This window comes from Hypanus sabinus, chromosome 5, assembly GCF_030144855.1.
Source record: "Hypanus sabinus isolate sHypSab1 chromosome 5, sHypSab1.hap1, whole genome shotgun sequence".
Lineage (NCBI taxonomy): Eukaryota > Metazoa > Chordata > Chondrichthyes > Myliobatiformes > Dasyatidae > Hypanus > Hypanus sabinus.
Genome location: NC_082710.1, coordinates 163,249,634 through 163,266,269, shown reverse-complemented (window position 1 = coordinate 163,266,269; position 16,636 = coordinate 163,249,634). Strand labels below are relative to the sequence as shown.

Genomic DNA, 16,636 nt, shown 5'->3' with positions numbered 1-16,636 from the left:
TCTTACTGAATTTTTAGAAGAGGTTGCGAGGAATGTTAAGGAGGGTAAAGCAGTGGATGTTGTCTATATGGACTTCAGTAAGGCCTTTGACAAGGTTCCGCGTGGAAGGTTAGTTAGGAAGATTCAATCGTTAGGTGTTAATATTGAAGTAGTAAAATTGATTCAACAGTGACTGGATGGGAAATGCCAGAGAGTAGTGGTGGATAACTGTTTGTCAGGTTGGAGGCCGGTGACTAGTGGTGTGCCTCAGGGATCTGTATTGGGTCCAATGTTGTTTGTCATATACATTAATGATCTGGATGATGGGGTGGTAAATTGGATTAGTAAGTATGCAGATGATACTAAGGTAGGTGGTGTTGTGGATAATGAAGTAGGTTTTCAAAGTTTGCAGAGAGATTTAGGCCAGTTAGAAGAGTGGGCTGAGTGATGGCAGATGGAGTTTAATGCTGATAAGTGTGAGGTGCTACATTTTGGTAGGAATAGTCGAAATAGGACGTACATGGTAAATGGTAGGGCATTGAAGAATGCAGTGGAACAGAGTGATCTAGCAATAATGGTGCATAGTTCCCTGAAGGTGGAATCTCATGTGGATAGGGTGGTGAAGAAAACTTTTGGTATGCTGGCCTATATAAATCAGAGCATTGAGTATAGGAGTTGGGATGTAATGTTCAAATTGTACAAGGCATTGGTAAGGCCGAACTTGGAGTATTGTGTACAGTTCTGGTCAGTGAATTATAGGAAAGATGTCAACAAAATAGAGAGAGTACTGGGAACATTTACTAGAATGTTACCTGGGTTTCAGCACCTAAGTTACAAGGAAAGATTGAACAAGTTAGGTCTTTATTCTTTCTAGTGTAGAAGGTTGAGTTGGGACTTGATAGAGGTATTTAAAATTATGAGGAGGATAGATAGAGTTGATGTGGATATGCTTTTACGATTGAGAGTAGGGGAGATTCATATAAGAGGACATGAGTTGAGAGTTAGGGGGCAAAAGTTTAAGGGTAACACGAGGTGAAATTTCTTTACTCAGAGAGTGGTAGCTGTGTGGAACGAGCTTCCAGTAGAAGTGGTAGAGGCAGGTTTGGTATTGTCATTTAAAGTAAAATTAAATAGGTATATGGACAAGAAAGGAATGGAGGATTATGGTCTGAATGCGGGCCAGTGGGACTAGGTGAGAGTAAGCATTCAGAATGGACTAGAAGGGCCGAGACGGCCTGATTCCCTGCTGTAATTGTTACGGTTATATGGTTTATATGGTTTATTTACCCGTGTCCTGCACAGAATACCATGGGAATGAGAGTCCCCATTGCAAGAGGTGCTTTGTGCAGGTGGATATCTCCAAGGACGAGTGCCAATACTCATGAGCGAAAGCCAGTTTGCTGAAGATGGCCTTCAAGGGAAGTTAGGACTGTGGTGGGTGCTTTCAGGGGGAGCGGGGGTTCAGCACCGTGAGTAACGGTTATACCCAGCTTTGGAAAAGATGAGCTCCAATATTTAGACAGGTTTAACTGTAATAAGCCCTTTTGAACTTTCTTTTCTTTAATAACTATTTGATGAATCTGAAATTGGTAAATATACTTTCTATATAATATTATGTGGTGTATAATCCGTTATTTCTTGCCAAATGATAATTGGGTTTAGGCAGAATTTACAAAGCATTCGCTCAAATTGAGGTTTCTTTAATCAGAACATCGTGACATTCCTGTTTGGTTTGAACCCAAAATCATGCCGACCCCAGATGTGTATTGTTTATGAAAGGTGGCTTCTCACCGCTGAGTCACGTGGCTGTTGTTGCACCAGGAACGTTGAAGACAAGGCATGGATGTTGTTTACATAGACTTTAGCAATGCCTTTAAAATGGTCCCACATGGGAGGCTGGTCAAGAAGGTTCAGTTGCTTGGTATTCAAAATGAGGTAGTAATTTGGATTGGTCATTGGCTTCACAGGAGAAGAGAGAAGCCGAAGAGTGGAAGTAGACAGTTACCTCTCTGACTGGAGAGCCGTGACTAATGGTGTGTCACAGGGATCACTGCTGGGTCCATTAGTTGTTTGTCATCCATATCAATGATCTGGATGATAATGTCATATTCTGGATGAGCAGATTTGTGGATAACACTAAGATTGAGGGTCTGGTGGATAGTGAGGAAGAATTTCAAAGCTTGCAGCAGGATCTGGAGCAGCTGGAAAAATGGGCTCAAAATGGCAGATGGAGTTTAGTGTCGACAAGTGTGATGTGTTGCAATTAGCAGGATCATCCAGGCTAGGGCTTGCAAGATGAGGGGTCGGGCACAGAGGAGTGTTTATAGGACAAAGAGATCTGGGAATGCAGGTGCATAATTCCATGAATGGGGCATGACATGTAGATATGGTCGTAAAGAAAGCTTTTGGTACATTTTGACCACAGGAATTGAGATTCTATATTCAAATTGTATAAACCATTGGTGGTCATAATTTGAAGTATTGTGTCCAGTTGTGGTCATTCCCATAAGATATAGGAGCAGAATTTGGTCCATCAAGTCTGCTCTGCCATTTCATCATGGCTGATCCAATTTTCCTCTCAGCCCCAATCTCTGTCCTCTCCCCATATCCCTTCATACTCTGATCAATCAAGACTCTATCAACCTCTTCTTCAAGTATACCGTACATAAATACTTGGCCTTCACAGCTTCCTAGAAGCATAGAAACGTTGAAAACCTACAGCACCATACAAGCCCTTCAGCTCACAATTCTGTACCTAACATGTCCTTACTTTAGAAATTACCTAGAGTTACCCATTGCCCTCTATTTTTCTAAGCCCCATGCACCTATACAGGAGTCTCTTAAAAGACCCTGTTGTATCCACCTCCATCACCATCACCATCACCATCACATTCCATGCACTCACCACGCTCTGTGTCAAAAAACTTACCGGAAATACCTCCTCTGTACTCACTTCCAAACACATTAAATCTGTGCCCTCTCGTGTTAGCCATTTCAGCCCCAGGAAAAACACTCTGACTATCCGCACGATCCTTGTAAATCTCCTCTGCACCCTTTCTATAGTTTCCACATCCTTGCTGTAGTGAGCTGACCATAACTGAGCACAGTACTCCAAGTGGGGTCTGACAAGTGTCCTCTGTAGCTGTAACATTACCACTCAACTCTTGAACACAATCCCACTGTTGATGGAGACCAGTGCACCATATGCCTTCTTACCCACATCGTCAACCTGCGCAGCAGCTTTGAGTGTCCTTTGGACTCGGTCCCCAAGATCCCCCTGATCCTCCACACTGCCAAGAGTCTCACCATTAATACTATATCCTGTCATCATATTTTGACCTACCAAAATGAACCACTTCACACTTACCTGGGTTGAAATCCATCTGCCACTTCTCAGCCCAGTTTTGCATCCTATCGATGTACCACTGTAACCTCTCCAGTCCTCCACACTATCCACAACACCTCAACCTTCGTGTCATCAGCAAATTTACTAACCCATCCCTTCACTTCCTCATCCAGGTAATTTATATAAACCACAAAGAGAAGGGGTCCCAGAACCGATCCCTGGGGTGCTCGACTGGTCACCGACCCCCATGCAAAATATGACCCGTCTACAGCCACTCTTTGCCTTCTGTGTGCAGGCCAATTCTGGATCCACAGAGTGAGGTCTGCTTGCATCCCATGCCTCCTTACTTTCTTAATAAGCCTTGCATGGGGTAACTTATCAAATGCCTTGTTAAAATCCATATACACTACATCTACTGCTCTACCTTCATCAATGTGTTTAGTCACATCCTCAAAAAATTCAATCAGGCTCATAAGGCACAACCCGCCTTTGACAAAGCAATGCTAACTATTCCAAATCATATTATGCCTCTCCAAATATTCATAAATCCTGCCTCTCAGGATCTTCTCCATCAACTTACCAACCACTGTGGTAAGACCCATTGGTCTATAATTTCCTGGGCTATCTCTGCTTCCTTACTTGAATAAGAGAGCAACATCTGCAACCCTCCAATCCTCCAGAACCTCTCCTGTCCCCATTGATGATGCAAAGATCATCGCCAGAGGCTCAGCAATCTCCTCCCCCCACCTCCCACAGTAGCCTGGCGTATATCTTGTCCGGTTCCTGTGACTTAACTAACTTGATGCTTTCCAAAAACTCAGCACATTTTCTTTCTTAATATCTATATGCTCAAATTTTTCAGTTCACTGTAAGTCATCCCTACAATGCCAAAGTTATTTTCCGTAGCAAATACTGAAGCAAGGTATTGATTAAGTACCTCCACTACCTCCTCCAGTTCCATACACACTTTTTCACTGTTAGACTTGATTGGTCCTATTCTCTCACGTCTTATCCTCTTGCTCTTCACATACCTGTAGAATATCTTGGTATTTTCCTCAATCCTACACACCAAAGCCTTCTTATGGCCCATTCTAGCTCTCCTAATTTCTTTCTAAGTTCCTTCCTGCTAGCCTTATAATTTTCTAGATCTCTATCATTACCTAGGTTTTTGAACTTTTCTTGACAAGATTTTCACAGCCTTTGTACACCATGGTGTTTGTACCCTACCATCCTGTCTCATTGGAATGTACCTATGCAGAACACCACACAAATATCCCCTGAACATTTGCCACATTTCTGCTGTATATTTCTCTGAGAAGAGCTGTTCCCAATTTATGCTTCCAAGTTCCTGCCTGATAGCTTCATTTTTCCCCCTACTCCAATTAAACGCTTTCCTAACTTGTCTGTTCCTATCCTTGTTCAAGACTATGGTAAAGGAGAGAGATTTGTGATCACTATCTCCAAAATGCTCTCCCACTGAGAGACCTGACACCTGACCAGGTTCATTTCCCAATACCAGATCACGTACAGCCTCTCCTCTTGTAGGCTGATGTACATACTGTGTCAGGAAATTTTCCTGAACACACCTTATGAACTCCACCTCATCTAAACTCCTTGCTGTAGGGAGATTCCAATCAATGTCTGGGAAATTAAGATCTCCCATCACGACAACCCTTTTAGATCATAAGACCATAAGATATAGGAGCAGAAGTAGGCCATTCATCCCATCGAGTCTGCTCTGCCTTTCATTCATGGGCTGGTCCAATCCCCACTCCCCTACCTTCTTCCCATACCCCTTGATGCCCTGGCTAATCAAGAACCTATCTATCTCTGCCTTAACTGCACCCAATGACTTGGCCTCCACAGCCTCTCATGGCAACAAATTCCACAGATTTACCATCATCTGACTAGAACATCTCTGTTCTAAATAGACGTCCTTCAATCCTGAAGTCAAGACCTTTTGTCCTAGACTCCCCTACCATGGGAAATCACTTTGCTATATCTAATCTGTCAGGCGGCCTTTTAACATTCAAAACTGTTATTACTGGATCGTTCCAGAATCTGTCTCCCTATCAGCTCTACGGTGTCCCTGTTACTATTGGGTGGTCTATAAAAAACACCCAGTAGATTTATTGAACCCTTCCTGATTCTAAATTCCACCCGTGACTTCCTCCTTTTCTGCAGCCGTAACACTATCTCTGATCAACTGTGCCATGTCCATACCTCTGTAGCCTCCCTCTCTGTTCTTTCTGAAACATCTAAAGCCTGGCATTCTAAGTAGCCATTCCTGCCCTTGAGACATCCAAGTCTCTGTAATGGCCACAACATTATAGTAGTGATCCACGCTTTAAGCTCTAAGTTCATGATACTCCTTGCATTAAAATAGACACATCTCAAACCATCAGTCTGAGAGCATCCTTTCTCTATCACCTGCCTATCCTCCCTCTCACACTGCCTACAAGCTTTCTCAATTTCTGAGCCACTTCCTCCCTCTCTTCAGTTCAGTTCCCACCCCCCCAGCAACTCTAGTTTAAACTCTCCTCAATAGCCTTCGAAAACTTCCCATCCAGGATATTGGTCCCCTTCAGATTCAAGTGCAACCTGTCCTTTTTGTACAGGTCACACCTGCCCCAAAAGAGGTCCCAATGATCTATAAATCTGAATCCCTGTACCCTGCTCCAATCTCTCAGGCACGCATTTATCCTCCACCTCATTCTATTCCTATACTCACTGTCATGTGATGCAGGCAGTAATCCTGCGATTACTTCCCTTGGAGTTATGCTTCTTAGCTTCTTTCTTAATTCCCTGTCGTCTGTATTCAGGACTTCCTCCCTTTTCCTACCTATGTCACTGGTACCAATATGTACCACGACCTCTGACTGTTCACCATCCCACTTCAGGATATCGTGGATGCGATCAGAAACATCCTGTATCCTGGCACCTTGGAGGCAAACTACAATCTTTGTTTTTTTCTGTGTCCTGGGGCAAAGAATTCCTTGGATTCACCACTCTCTGGCTGAAGAGATTCCTGCTCATTTTCCTTCAATACATTATTAAGTTTGTTATGGATCCCCAAAACCAATGGACTTTCTACAGGGGCACAATTGAGAGCATCCTGACTGGCTGCATCACTGCCTAGTTATGGGAACTGTACTTCCCTCAATCGCAGGACTCCGCAGTGAGTGATGCGGACAGTGGTGAGTGTAGATGTGGAGTGCAGGTAGTTTTGAGGAAATGAGGCTACAGAAGGACTTGGGTAGGTTAGGAAAATGGGGAAAGAAATGGCAGATGGAATGTGGTGTCAGGAAGTGTATGGACATGCAGTTCGGTGGAAGAAATGAAAGGGTTGATGATTTTCTAATTGGAGAGAAAATACAAAAATCTGAGACACACAGGGATTTGAGAGACATTGTGTAGGATTCTCTGAAGTTTAATTTGCAGGTCAAGTCTGTGGTGAGGAAGACAAATGTGATGTTAGCATTCATTTTGAGAGGACTAGAATATAAAAGCAAGGTTGTAATGTTTCCAGTCAGAACCATGGGAATGATTGTATTAAACACTGAGCTGAGGCCAATAAACAGCATCCTGACGTAAGTATTAGTATTGTCCAGGTGACCAAGGCTGCAGATCAAGTCGCCCTACGCAGCTTGGTCCTTAAGCGGCAGTAAAATGTCCAATAACATCTGTTCATGTAATATTACTCCTGTGTTGTAGTTGTCTCACTTTCACCTGCTCTACAGTTTAAATGATTATATTTTCCTTTTATTCTAATCAGCTGAAAGGGAAGAAGTGGTTGGTGTGCTTGGTTCATCAGTTTTACTGGATCCTGAAATCACCGTTGATTCCAGCAAGAATGATATCCTTTGGACTTTCAAAGCCAGCAACAAAAGCCATGATGTTATTTTGGATCACGTCCCAGGTATTGCCACATTGGAACAGAGTGAACAGTTCAAGGACCGTTTACAATTCAACGCTTTGAGTGGTGCACTGACGATAAGCAGATTAAATGCCAGTGACCAAGGAGATTACATCTTCACTGTTGATGAGAAAGAGTTGAAAATAATGGAGTTGCTTGTCATTGGTAAGAAGCTTCAGATATTTGTGATGTAGTGTGTGATTTATCAATTGTCGAATCTGCCATCAAAGTCTAAGCAGGATAAGCTCTGCTGTGACTCATCAACTGAGTCATCGGAGAGACATTGAAGCTGGTGATATAAAAACAGCAGAATTTCTGCAGAGAATCTGATTCTCCTCTCATCACACACAGTCTTACATTTTTCAAACATATGTAAAGAGGGTTTCTTCTTTCTGTTAACTAGCAGGAATGCTAATTTACTGATAACGAGAATGGTATTCCTTTGTAAACCAAATGGGGATTAATGTTCTTTCTTCTGAGTCTGTAAGCTTTTGTTGACGGGCTTTTGGGCAGATCGGCGCGAGGGGGTCGAGAGAGAGGACGCAATGCTCCAAGCTGGGCGAGGATCAGACCCCAAAGGGGGGTCCGAGGCCGGGAGATTCTCCGAGGACGGGGGGGGGGGGGGGGATGAAGCTAGATGTGCTTGGTTGACCACTCGGAGGGTCCTGAGCTGTTTGGAGAGTCGAGGAGTTCGGAGGGTCCTGAGCTGCGAGTCGAGGAGTTCGGAGGGGATCGAATGGTAGCCAGAGGACTTCAGTAATTGAGCTCCAACGGCTGTGCACGAAGTGGTTTGGACTTTGATAAGTTTGGCGCCTTTTCTTTAATTTTCTCTTCATATATACTATATCGTTTAATCACTTAGTTATAGTAACCTTTATAAATTGTACTCATTTAATCGCATATGGTGTACTGTCTGTTTTTGGGCGAGGCGGGGACATCACACAGCATCCACACCAGCTGATTACCCAGTTTGGCGGGGCCGAAGGCTGCTCCCCCTAGACGAGAATGAGCTGAGCGAGCCTGAGGCGACCCAGGGGGTTACACATAAATAAAGTGAAAAAGGAGTCAGCACAATTTCAATAGCTATAATTTCCTACTGATCTCTAACATTTTGAATATTTGTAGAATTACATATTTACAATAGTCGTACATCCCAGCCAGTAGAATCTTTTTGAAAGCTTCAGAGCACAAACTCCAAACACCCAAATTCATCTCTTTTGTGAAAGTGCTAAAGGATGGCTCTCTGAATACAGAACTGGCCAGAATATTAACTATGTATTGCATTGAACTGCTGCTGCTAAATTAACAAATTTCACATCACATGCCGGTGATAATAAACCTGATTCTGATTCTGACAAAACAGACCCGTCCTGAATGATGCATTGTGACAGAGATACACGTTGACATTGTACTAATGCAGACAATGGTCACTTAACGACTTCCCTGATCACACCCTGAGGATTTAAATGACCACCAATCAACATGAACATTCATATATTGTCTTCCCCTGGGGCTGAATCGGAATGTTCAAAAAGCTTCAAAACCTGGGGTCTGTCCCTCCCTTTTTGACTTCCTCACTGGGAGACCAGTCAGGGCGGATGAGAAATAACATCTCCACCTTGCTGACAATCAACACTGGAACACGTCTAGGATGAATGCTTAGCCCACTGTTGGCGACAAGGAGGCGTGCAAGAGTGAGGTAGATCAGCTGGTTGAGTGGTGTGACAACAACAACCTTACACTCAACGTAAGTAAGGCCAAGGAATTGGTTGTGGACTTCAGGAAGGCAAAATCAATAGAGAATACTCCCCAGTCCTTATCAATGGATCAGCCATGGAAAGGGTGAGCAGTTTCCAGTTCCTCGATGTCAACACCACTGAAGATCTGTCCTGGGCCGAATATATTGATGCAATTACAAAACAGGCACAACATTGGCTATGTTTCATTACAAGTTTACGGAGAATTGGTATGTCATCAAAGACTCATGCAAGTTTCTACAAATGTTCGTGGAGAACACAGGATCAGAAAAAGCAGCAGAAAGTTGGAAACTCAGCCAGCTCCATCATGGGCACTAACCTAGTATCAAGGATACCTTCAAAATGTGATGCTTCAAAAAGATGGTATCCATCATTAAGGAGCCCCATCATCTAGGATGTGCCCTCTTCTCAATGTTACCATCAAGGAGGAGGTGCAGGAGGCTGAAGACACACACTCTGTGTTTCAGGAACTGTTTCTTCCCATCTGCCATTACATTCCTCAATGGACAATAAACCCATCAACACTACCTCACTTTTTTTTGGCTCTCTTATTGCATTATTTATTTAATTTATTTTTAATATACACTTATTGTAATTTATTGCTTTTTATTATTATGTGTTACAATGTACTGCTGCTGTAAAAGAACAAATTTCATGACCTTTGTCGGTGATATTAAACCTGATTCTGATTCTGATTCAATGATTAGTTTCAGTCGCCTTAAACTGTCAGTTGAAGGTGGAGGGGCTGGTCGTGTTGAGGAGGCAGAGAGGCTGCGGAAGGACTTTGACAGATTTGGAGAGGTGTCAGATGGAATACAGTGTCAGGAATTGTATGGCCATGCACTTTGGTAGAAGGACTAAAAACATAGATTATGTTCTAAATGGGGGAAAATATCAAAAATCTGAAGTTCAGAGGGACTTGGGAGTCCTCGAGGATTCCTGAAAGGTTAATTTGTAGGTTGAATTGGTGGTGAGGAAAGTGAATGAGATGTTCACATTCATTTCAAGAGGACTGGAACATAAACACAAGGATGTAATGCTGATGCTGTATAAGTTACTGGTGAGGCCTCACTCAGAGTATTGTGATTAGTTTTGGGCCCCTTATTTAAGAAAGGATGTGCTGACGTTGGAGAGGGTTCAGAGGAGGTTCACAGGGATGATTGCTGGAATGAAAGAGTTATCATATGAGTAGTGATTGAAGTTTCTGGGCCTGAACTCAGAGGAATTTAGAAGAATGAGGGCGATCTCTTTGAAACCTTTTGAAAGTTGAAAGGCCAAGATGGAGTGGATGTGATGAGAATGTTTGCTTTCGTGGGCGAATCGAGGACCAGAGGGCACAGCCTCAAAAGAGAGGGATGTCCGTGATGGCTGAGGCTGAGTGACCTGGACAAGAAATGTAACTCAAGAACTAATAATAAATGAAAAATTGGCATCTTTGAATGTGATCAGTGTAAAGAGAACAGTGTGATGTGTCAACACCTTATAATAACTGGCTAAGGTCAAGGCTGATGTGAGTCTTTTACAGGAGTGTGGGCTGACACACTCTGCAACTGCCAGAGTTGGTTGTGATGGTGGCCCCATGGTCTGTCTGTGTGTTTGGGGGCAATGATTGTCATCCTTCTGGCCTGGGAATTCTGTTACAGGGTGACAACTTCTCAGTCACCCAAGTCAGAGAGGTGGTTGGGGGGTGGCTCCTTGTGGCATACATAATGTACTGAAACACTCTGCTCTGGTTTATGAACATGTACACCTCACCCGTGCGGAGCGAGCGGCTGGCCATCCTCGAGCCGCTCCCACCACTGCCGGTGACGTCACAGCTGGTCATTCTGGTTGGTGACATCATCGATGCAGCTGGTACTGCCGACAACAGGCTGGACAGCACCTCCAGATTCCTGATGGAAACAGTTAAAACAGACAAGCTGCACAATGTCTTCGGCTCCCCTTCAGAAGGATGGTGATGGGTCACTGACTGAGTTGTACTCGGCTACGTGGGACTGGAAGTGTGGAGTTTGCAAAGATTCAGCATGACATCGAAAACTCTGACAAACCTCTATAGGTGTGTGGTGGAGGGTGTATTGACTGGTTGTGTCACAGTCTGGTCTGGAAATACCAATGCCTTTGAATGGTAAATCCTCCAAAAAGTATCGGATATGGTCCAGTCCATCATCAAGGAAAGCCCTCCCAACCACTGAGCACATCTACACAGAGTAATGTAGCAGCAAAGTAGCATTCATCATCAGGGACTCCCACCACCCAGGCTGTGCCCTCTTCTCACTGCTGCCATCAGGAAGAATTACAGGAGCCTCAGGACTCACACCACCAGGTTCAGGAACAGTTATTACCCCTCAACCATCATCAGGCTCTTGAACCAAAGGGGATAACTTCACTCAACTTCACTTGCCCCATCACTGAAATGTTCCCACAACCAATGGACTTGCTTTCAAAGACTGTTCATCTCATGTTCTTGATATTTATTGTTTATTTATTACTACTATTATTTTATTTGTATTTGCACAGTTTGTTGTCTTTTGCACATTGAATGGGGGGGGGGGGGAGATCACTTGTGTTTCTTGTAGTTACTGTGAATGCCCCCAAGAGAATAAATATTGTTGTATATGGTTACATATATGTACTTTGATAATAAATTTACTTTGTATTTTGAACTTTGAACAATTGCCTGGACTGGACTGAGAGGATAAAACTGAAATTGGGACTGTGGGGAGGACGCTCCCTATCGATATCTGGGAAGAACCTGGTCAACAAGTGTGAGGTTCTCTCAGGCTGCTGTACTTGGTGCAAGTGTTGCCCGTGCCCCACTCCTCCAGCTTGAGAATCACCCGAGCTGTTTTCAGGTTCATCTGGGGGTCTGAGATGGAGTAGGTGAGGCACAGATCACAACGCACAAATCCCTGTATAACGGGCGCAACAATTTACCCAATGCGTCCCTCACCCTGATGACCAACTTCATGTGTGTCTGCATCTGGCTGTGTGTGGAACCTAAATACATGGGCACCAGGTACCACCACGTGCTGAGGTTCTGCCTGTCCCCTGTGTTGCCAAGGTGTTGAAACTGAGGGATGTTTCTGAAAAGGGGATGAATGAACCCCAGAGAAAGAAGGTGAGGCAATTCAACTTTCTGAGAGATGGAGAACAGAGAAATCTGAAGCCAGTGAATTGCCAGTTTTGGAGCCAGTGTAGATCAGAAGCACTGGGATCTGGCTTGAACAGGTATAGTGTGAGAGTCTTGGATCAGCCAAAGTTGATGAGGAGTTTGAGGTGGGAGGCTGGGCCAGAAAGAATTTCCACAACATTCTTGTCTGAAAGACAAGTTCCTGTAACCCCAGTAAAGAGTGGCTCAATATCTATTCAGTAGTATGTTCTCATTTGCTGTAGTTTCACAAAGTTCCCTGTTTAAGTGTTTCACAGCCACCACATTTTAAATGAGTACAAATATTTTTATTAACAGATAAAGTTAAAGAAGAGGTTGGACTCTTTGGCTCATCAGTTTTCCTGGATCCTGAGCTCAAAGTTGATCCCAGCAAGAGTGAAATAGTTTGGATGTTCATCGACAGGAGCATTTTGCGTCATGTCCCAGGTCACAGCTCAGTGGAACTGAGTGAGCAGTTCAAGTTTCGTCTGCAATTTAATACTTCTAATGGTGCTCTGACTGTGAATGAAGCAGAACATGGCGACCAAGGAGATTACACCTTCATTGTGGATGGACAAGAGCTGAGAATAATACAACTACGCCTTGTTGGTAGGTAGTTTTACGTTTCATAGAATGTAGAACAGTACAACATAGTTCAGGCCATTTGGCCCACAATATTATGCTGACCTTTTAACCTATTCCAAGATAAATCTAATCCTTCCTTCCCTCATAGACAACCATTTTTCTTTCATCCCTGTGTTTATACAGGATGTGATTGGGTACAGAACTCGCCATAGTTTTTGTGGTTGTACCTTCCAGTCGAGGCTAAGTTGGGTGACTCACCTGATAGAATAAACACTGAGGTGTCAGATATTGAATGCAGCTGTCATTCAATCCCCATCTCTGTGAGTACCTGCCATCCCATGGAGGAGCCCGTTCGGGATTTGATCCAACATTCATTGCTGCACTGGTGGGATGAGAAGAAGAACTGTTTGTCAAACCTGAGGCTTGGGTTTTCTGTTGGAGAGAACAGAAGGAAATGGTTGTGAAGTGAAAGTGTGGATGGATGGAAAAGGTGGAGAAATGGAAAAAGTAGCAAGAGAAGGGATGGGAGGGGAGGGAGGTACAAAATGCATTAGATTAGAGTGGGAAATGGGGAAAGGGGCATGGCATGATGGTGAAAGAAACATCAATAACAATGATAATAAATAAAAGATGAAATTTATTTATCGCTCTTTTCAAACAGATGATGTAGCTCAAAGTTGTTTGCAGTGGGATAAAAGTACAAATATGAAAAATAAAATAAAATAAAAATGTAAATAAAAGACAAAATGATGCTCATTAAAAAGCAAGATTAAATAAATAGATTTTAAGCTCTCATTTAAAGGTGTCAACTGAGTCTGCATCTCCTATGGTTTTAGTATTGAATTCAACAATTGAGGAGCGCAGTTCAGAAAAGCTGACCTGACTATTTTCTTCTGAGGGAGATTTTTTTTTATTTAAGAGACCGGTGGCAGAAAACCTGAGAGCCTGAGCAGGATTATGAAAGGAAAGTGAGTCTGTGATGTTCTCTGGTCACAAACCATTAAGAGTTTTAAAAACAGGGAAGTCAAGTTTAATATTAATTTTAAAAGATACAGAAAGCTCCTAGAGCTGCCAAATTACATCCCACCAAATTTTTATTGGTGTATTTATGTGGGATAAAGCCATTCTCTGCACTGTGAAGTAAGCAATGTATTGTAATAAACTTTTTGATTCTGTTTGGTAATTCCAGGTACTGAGATAGGGACCAGAATTTTGGGAAACTGACCAGGGAGGAAGATGGAGGATATAAAAAGAATTAGGATTGGTGTCTCTGTTTATGTTTTTGAAATCCATACAATGCTCACAATGATCACATTAATCTTCTTGTTTAAACCCTGCTTCTGACATAAACATTCAGCCCCTGGTGATCTGTGAGAAATATTTCGAGCCTGGCTGACAAAAAGGCAACAAACCTGAGGATGTTCTCTGAAATAACAAGACCAGAATCTTATTGAAAATGCTGAGGTGTCAGGGTATCGATGTTCCCTGTGCAGATGGGTCACTGGTGGGTCAAAATGCACTAATGGAGTGTGAGGGAGGGGTAATTCCACAGCCTATTACATGGACATCTTCCCCTTCCTCCTGAGGTGTCGTGTCTGATGGTTTCCACGGCAGCGCCCGTTTCATTGATTTCAATGTCTGTTCCTCATGACAAAAGTCAGGAAAGCATTTCCATGTGTGAGGCTGCTGTGTCCCACTGGGAAAACAGCAAGAGTTCTTGGAGCTGGTGGTGATTCTGGGATGAAAGGTGGTGATGAATCAACATGTAGGAGGGAGACTTAATATCTGTCTGAATGGTGCCACAGCAATAACCTCTTCCTCAATGTCAGCAAGACCCAAGGACCTGATTACTGACTTCAGGAGGAAACCAGAGGTCCATGAGCCATTCCCATCAGAGGATCCGAGTCGGAGAGGGTCAGCAACTTTAAATTCCTTGGTGTATCATTACAGAGGACTTGTGCTGGGCGCAGCAGTTAAGAACAAAATGAAGAATGTGCAGCAGTGCCTCTACTCCCTTAGAAATTTGCAGAGATTCGGCGTGACACCTGAAAATCTGACAGACTTCTGTAGATGTGTGGTGGAGAGTATATTGACTGGCTGCATCATTGGAACCACCAATGCCCTTCAACAGAAAATCCTACAAGGAATAGTGGATACGGCCCAGTCCATCACGGGTAAAGCCCTCCCCACCATTGAGCACATCTACATGGAGAGTTGTTGCAGGAAAGCAGCCTCCATCATCAGGGACCCCACCACTCATTCAGAAACAAGTTTTGACCCTCAACCATCAGACACTTGAATCAAAGCGGAGTGAGTGGGAAGATGGATGATTGGGAAGCTTTTAAAATCCAGCAAAAGGCAACTGAAAAGCTATATGAAGGGAAAAGATGAAATATGAGGGTAGACTTGCCAATAATATAAAGCAGGATACCAAAAGCTTTTTCAGTTATATAAAGAGTAAAAGGGAGGTGAGTGTTGATATTGGTCCACTGGAAAGTGATGCCAATGAAGTAGTCATTTGAGACAAAGAAATGGCAGATGAACTTAATAGGTACTTTGCATCTGTCATCACTGTGGAAGACACTAGCAGTGTGCCAGAGGTCTGTGAGTGTCATAGCTATTACAAAGGAAAAAGTGCGCGGCAAACTGAAAGGTCTTAAGGTGGATAAGTCACCTGGGCCAGATGGACTACATCCCAGAGCCCTGAGAGAGGTTGCTGAAGAGATAACGGATGCATTGGTCATGATCTTTCAAGAATCACTTGATTCTGGCATGGTCCTGGGGGCCTAGAAGATTTCAAATGCCACTCCACTCTCTAAGACCATAAGATATAGGAGCAGAAGTAGGCCATTTGGCCCCTTGAGTCTGCTCTAACACTCAATTATGTGCTGATACAATTTGTCCAGTCATCCCCATTCCCCATCTTCTCCCCATCCCTTTGATGCCCTGACTAATAAAGAACCTATCTATCTCTGCCTTAAATACACCCAGTGACTTGGCCTCCACAGTTGCTCGTGGCACAAAATTCCACAGATTTACCACCCTCTGACTCAAGTAATTTCTCCACATCTCTCTTATAAATGGATGTCCTTCAAACCTGAATTCCTGTCCTTTGTCCTAGACTCTCCTACCATGGGAAATAACTTTGCCATATCTAATCTGTTCAGGCCTTTTAACATTTGGAATGTTTCTATGAGATCCCCCTTCATTCTCCTGAACTCCAGGGAATACAGCTCAAGAGCTACCAGACGTTTCTCATACGGTAACCCTTTCATTCCTGGAATCATTCTCGTGAATCTTCTCTGAACCCTCTCCAATGTCAGTATATCCTTTCTAAAATAAGGAGCCCAAAACTGCACACAATACTCCCAAGTGTCAAATCACGAATGCCTTATAGAGCCTCAACATCAAATCCCTGCTGTAATATTCTCTACCTCCAGAAATCAATGCCAATATTGCATTTGTTTTCTTCACCACCGACTCAACCTGGAGGTTAACCTTTAGGGTATCCTGCACAAGAACTCCCAAGTCTCTTTGTATCTCTGCATTTTGAATTCTCACCCCATCTAAATAATAGTCTGCCTGTTTATTTCTTCCACCAAAATTGATGATCATACACTTTCCAACATCATATTTCATTTGCCCATTCCCCTGAACTATCTAAGTTTCTCTGCAGGCTCTCTGTTTCCTCAACACTACCCGCTCCTCCACCTATCTTTGTATCATCGGCAAATTTATCCACAAATCCATCGTAAAAATCAGTGGTCCCAACACTGACCCCTGTGGAACTCCACTGGTAACCGGCAGCCAGTCAGAATAGGATCCCTTTATTCCCATTCGCTGTTTTCTGCTGATCAGCCAATGCTCCACCCATGCTAGTAACTTCCCAGTAATTCCATGGGCTC

General features: G+C 43.4%; 1 protein-coding gene across 1 annotated transcript in view; it reads left to right on the top strand.

The window, feature by feature from the left end:
* Positions 1-16,636, top strand: part of LOC132394809 (uncharacterized) — a 74,288-nt gene that overhangs the window by 30,976 nt on the left and 26,676 nt on the right. Inside the window, exons 2-3 of the mRNA XM_059971215.1 lie at positions 7,101-7,406; positions 12,465-12,755. Of these exons, the coding sequence (XP_059827198.1) occupies positions 7,101-7,406; positions 12,465-12,755 (597 nt within the window). The remainder of the gene's footprint in view (positions 1-7,100; positions 7,407-12,464; positions 12,756-16,636) is intronic.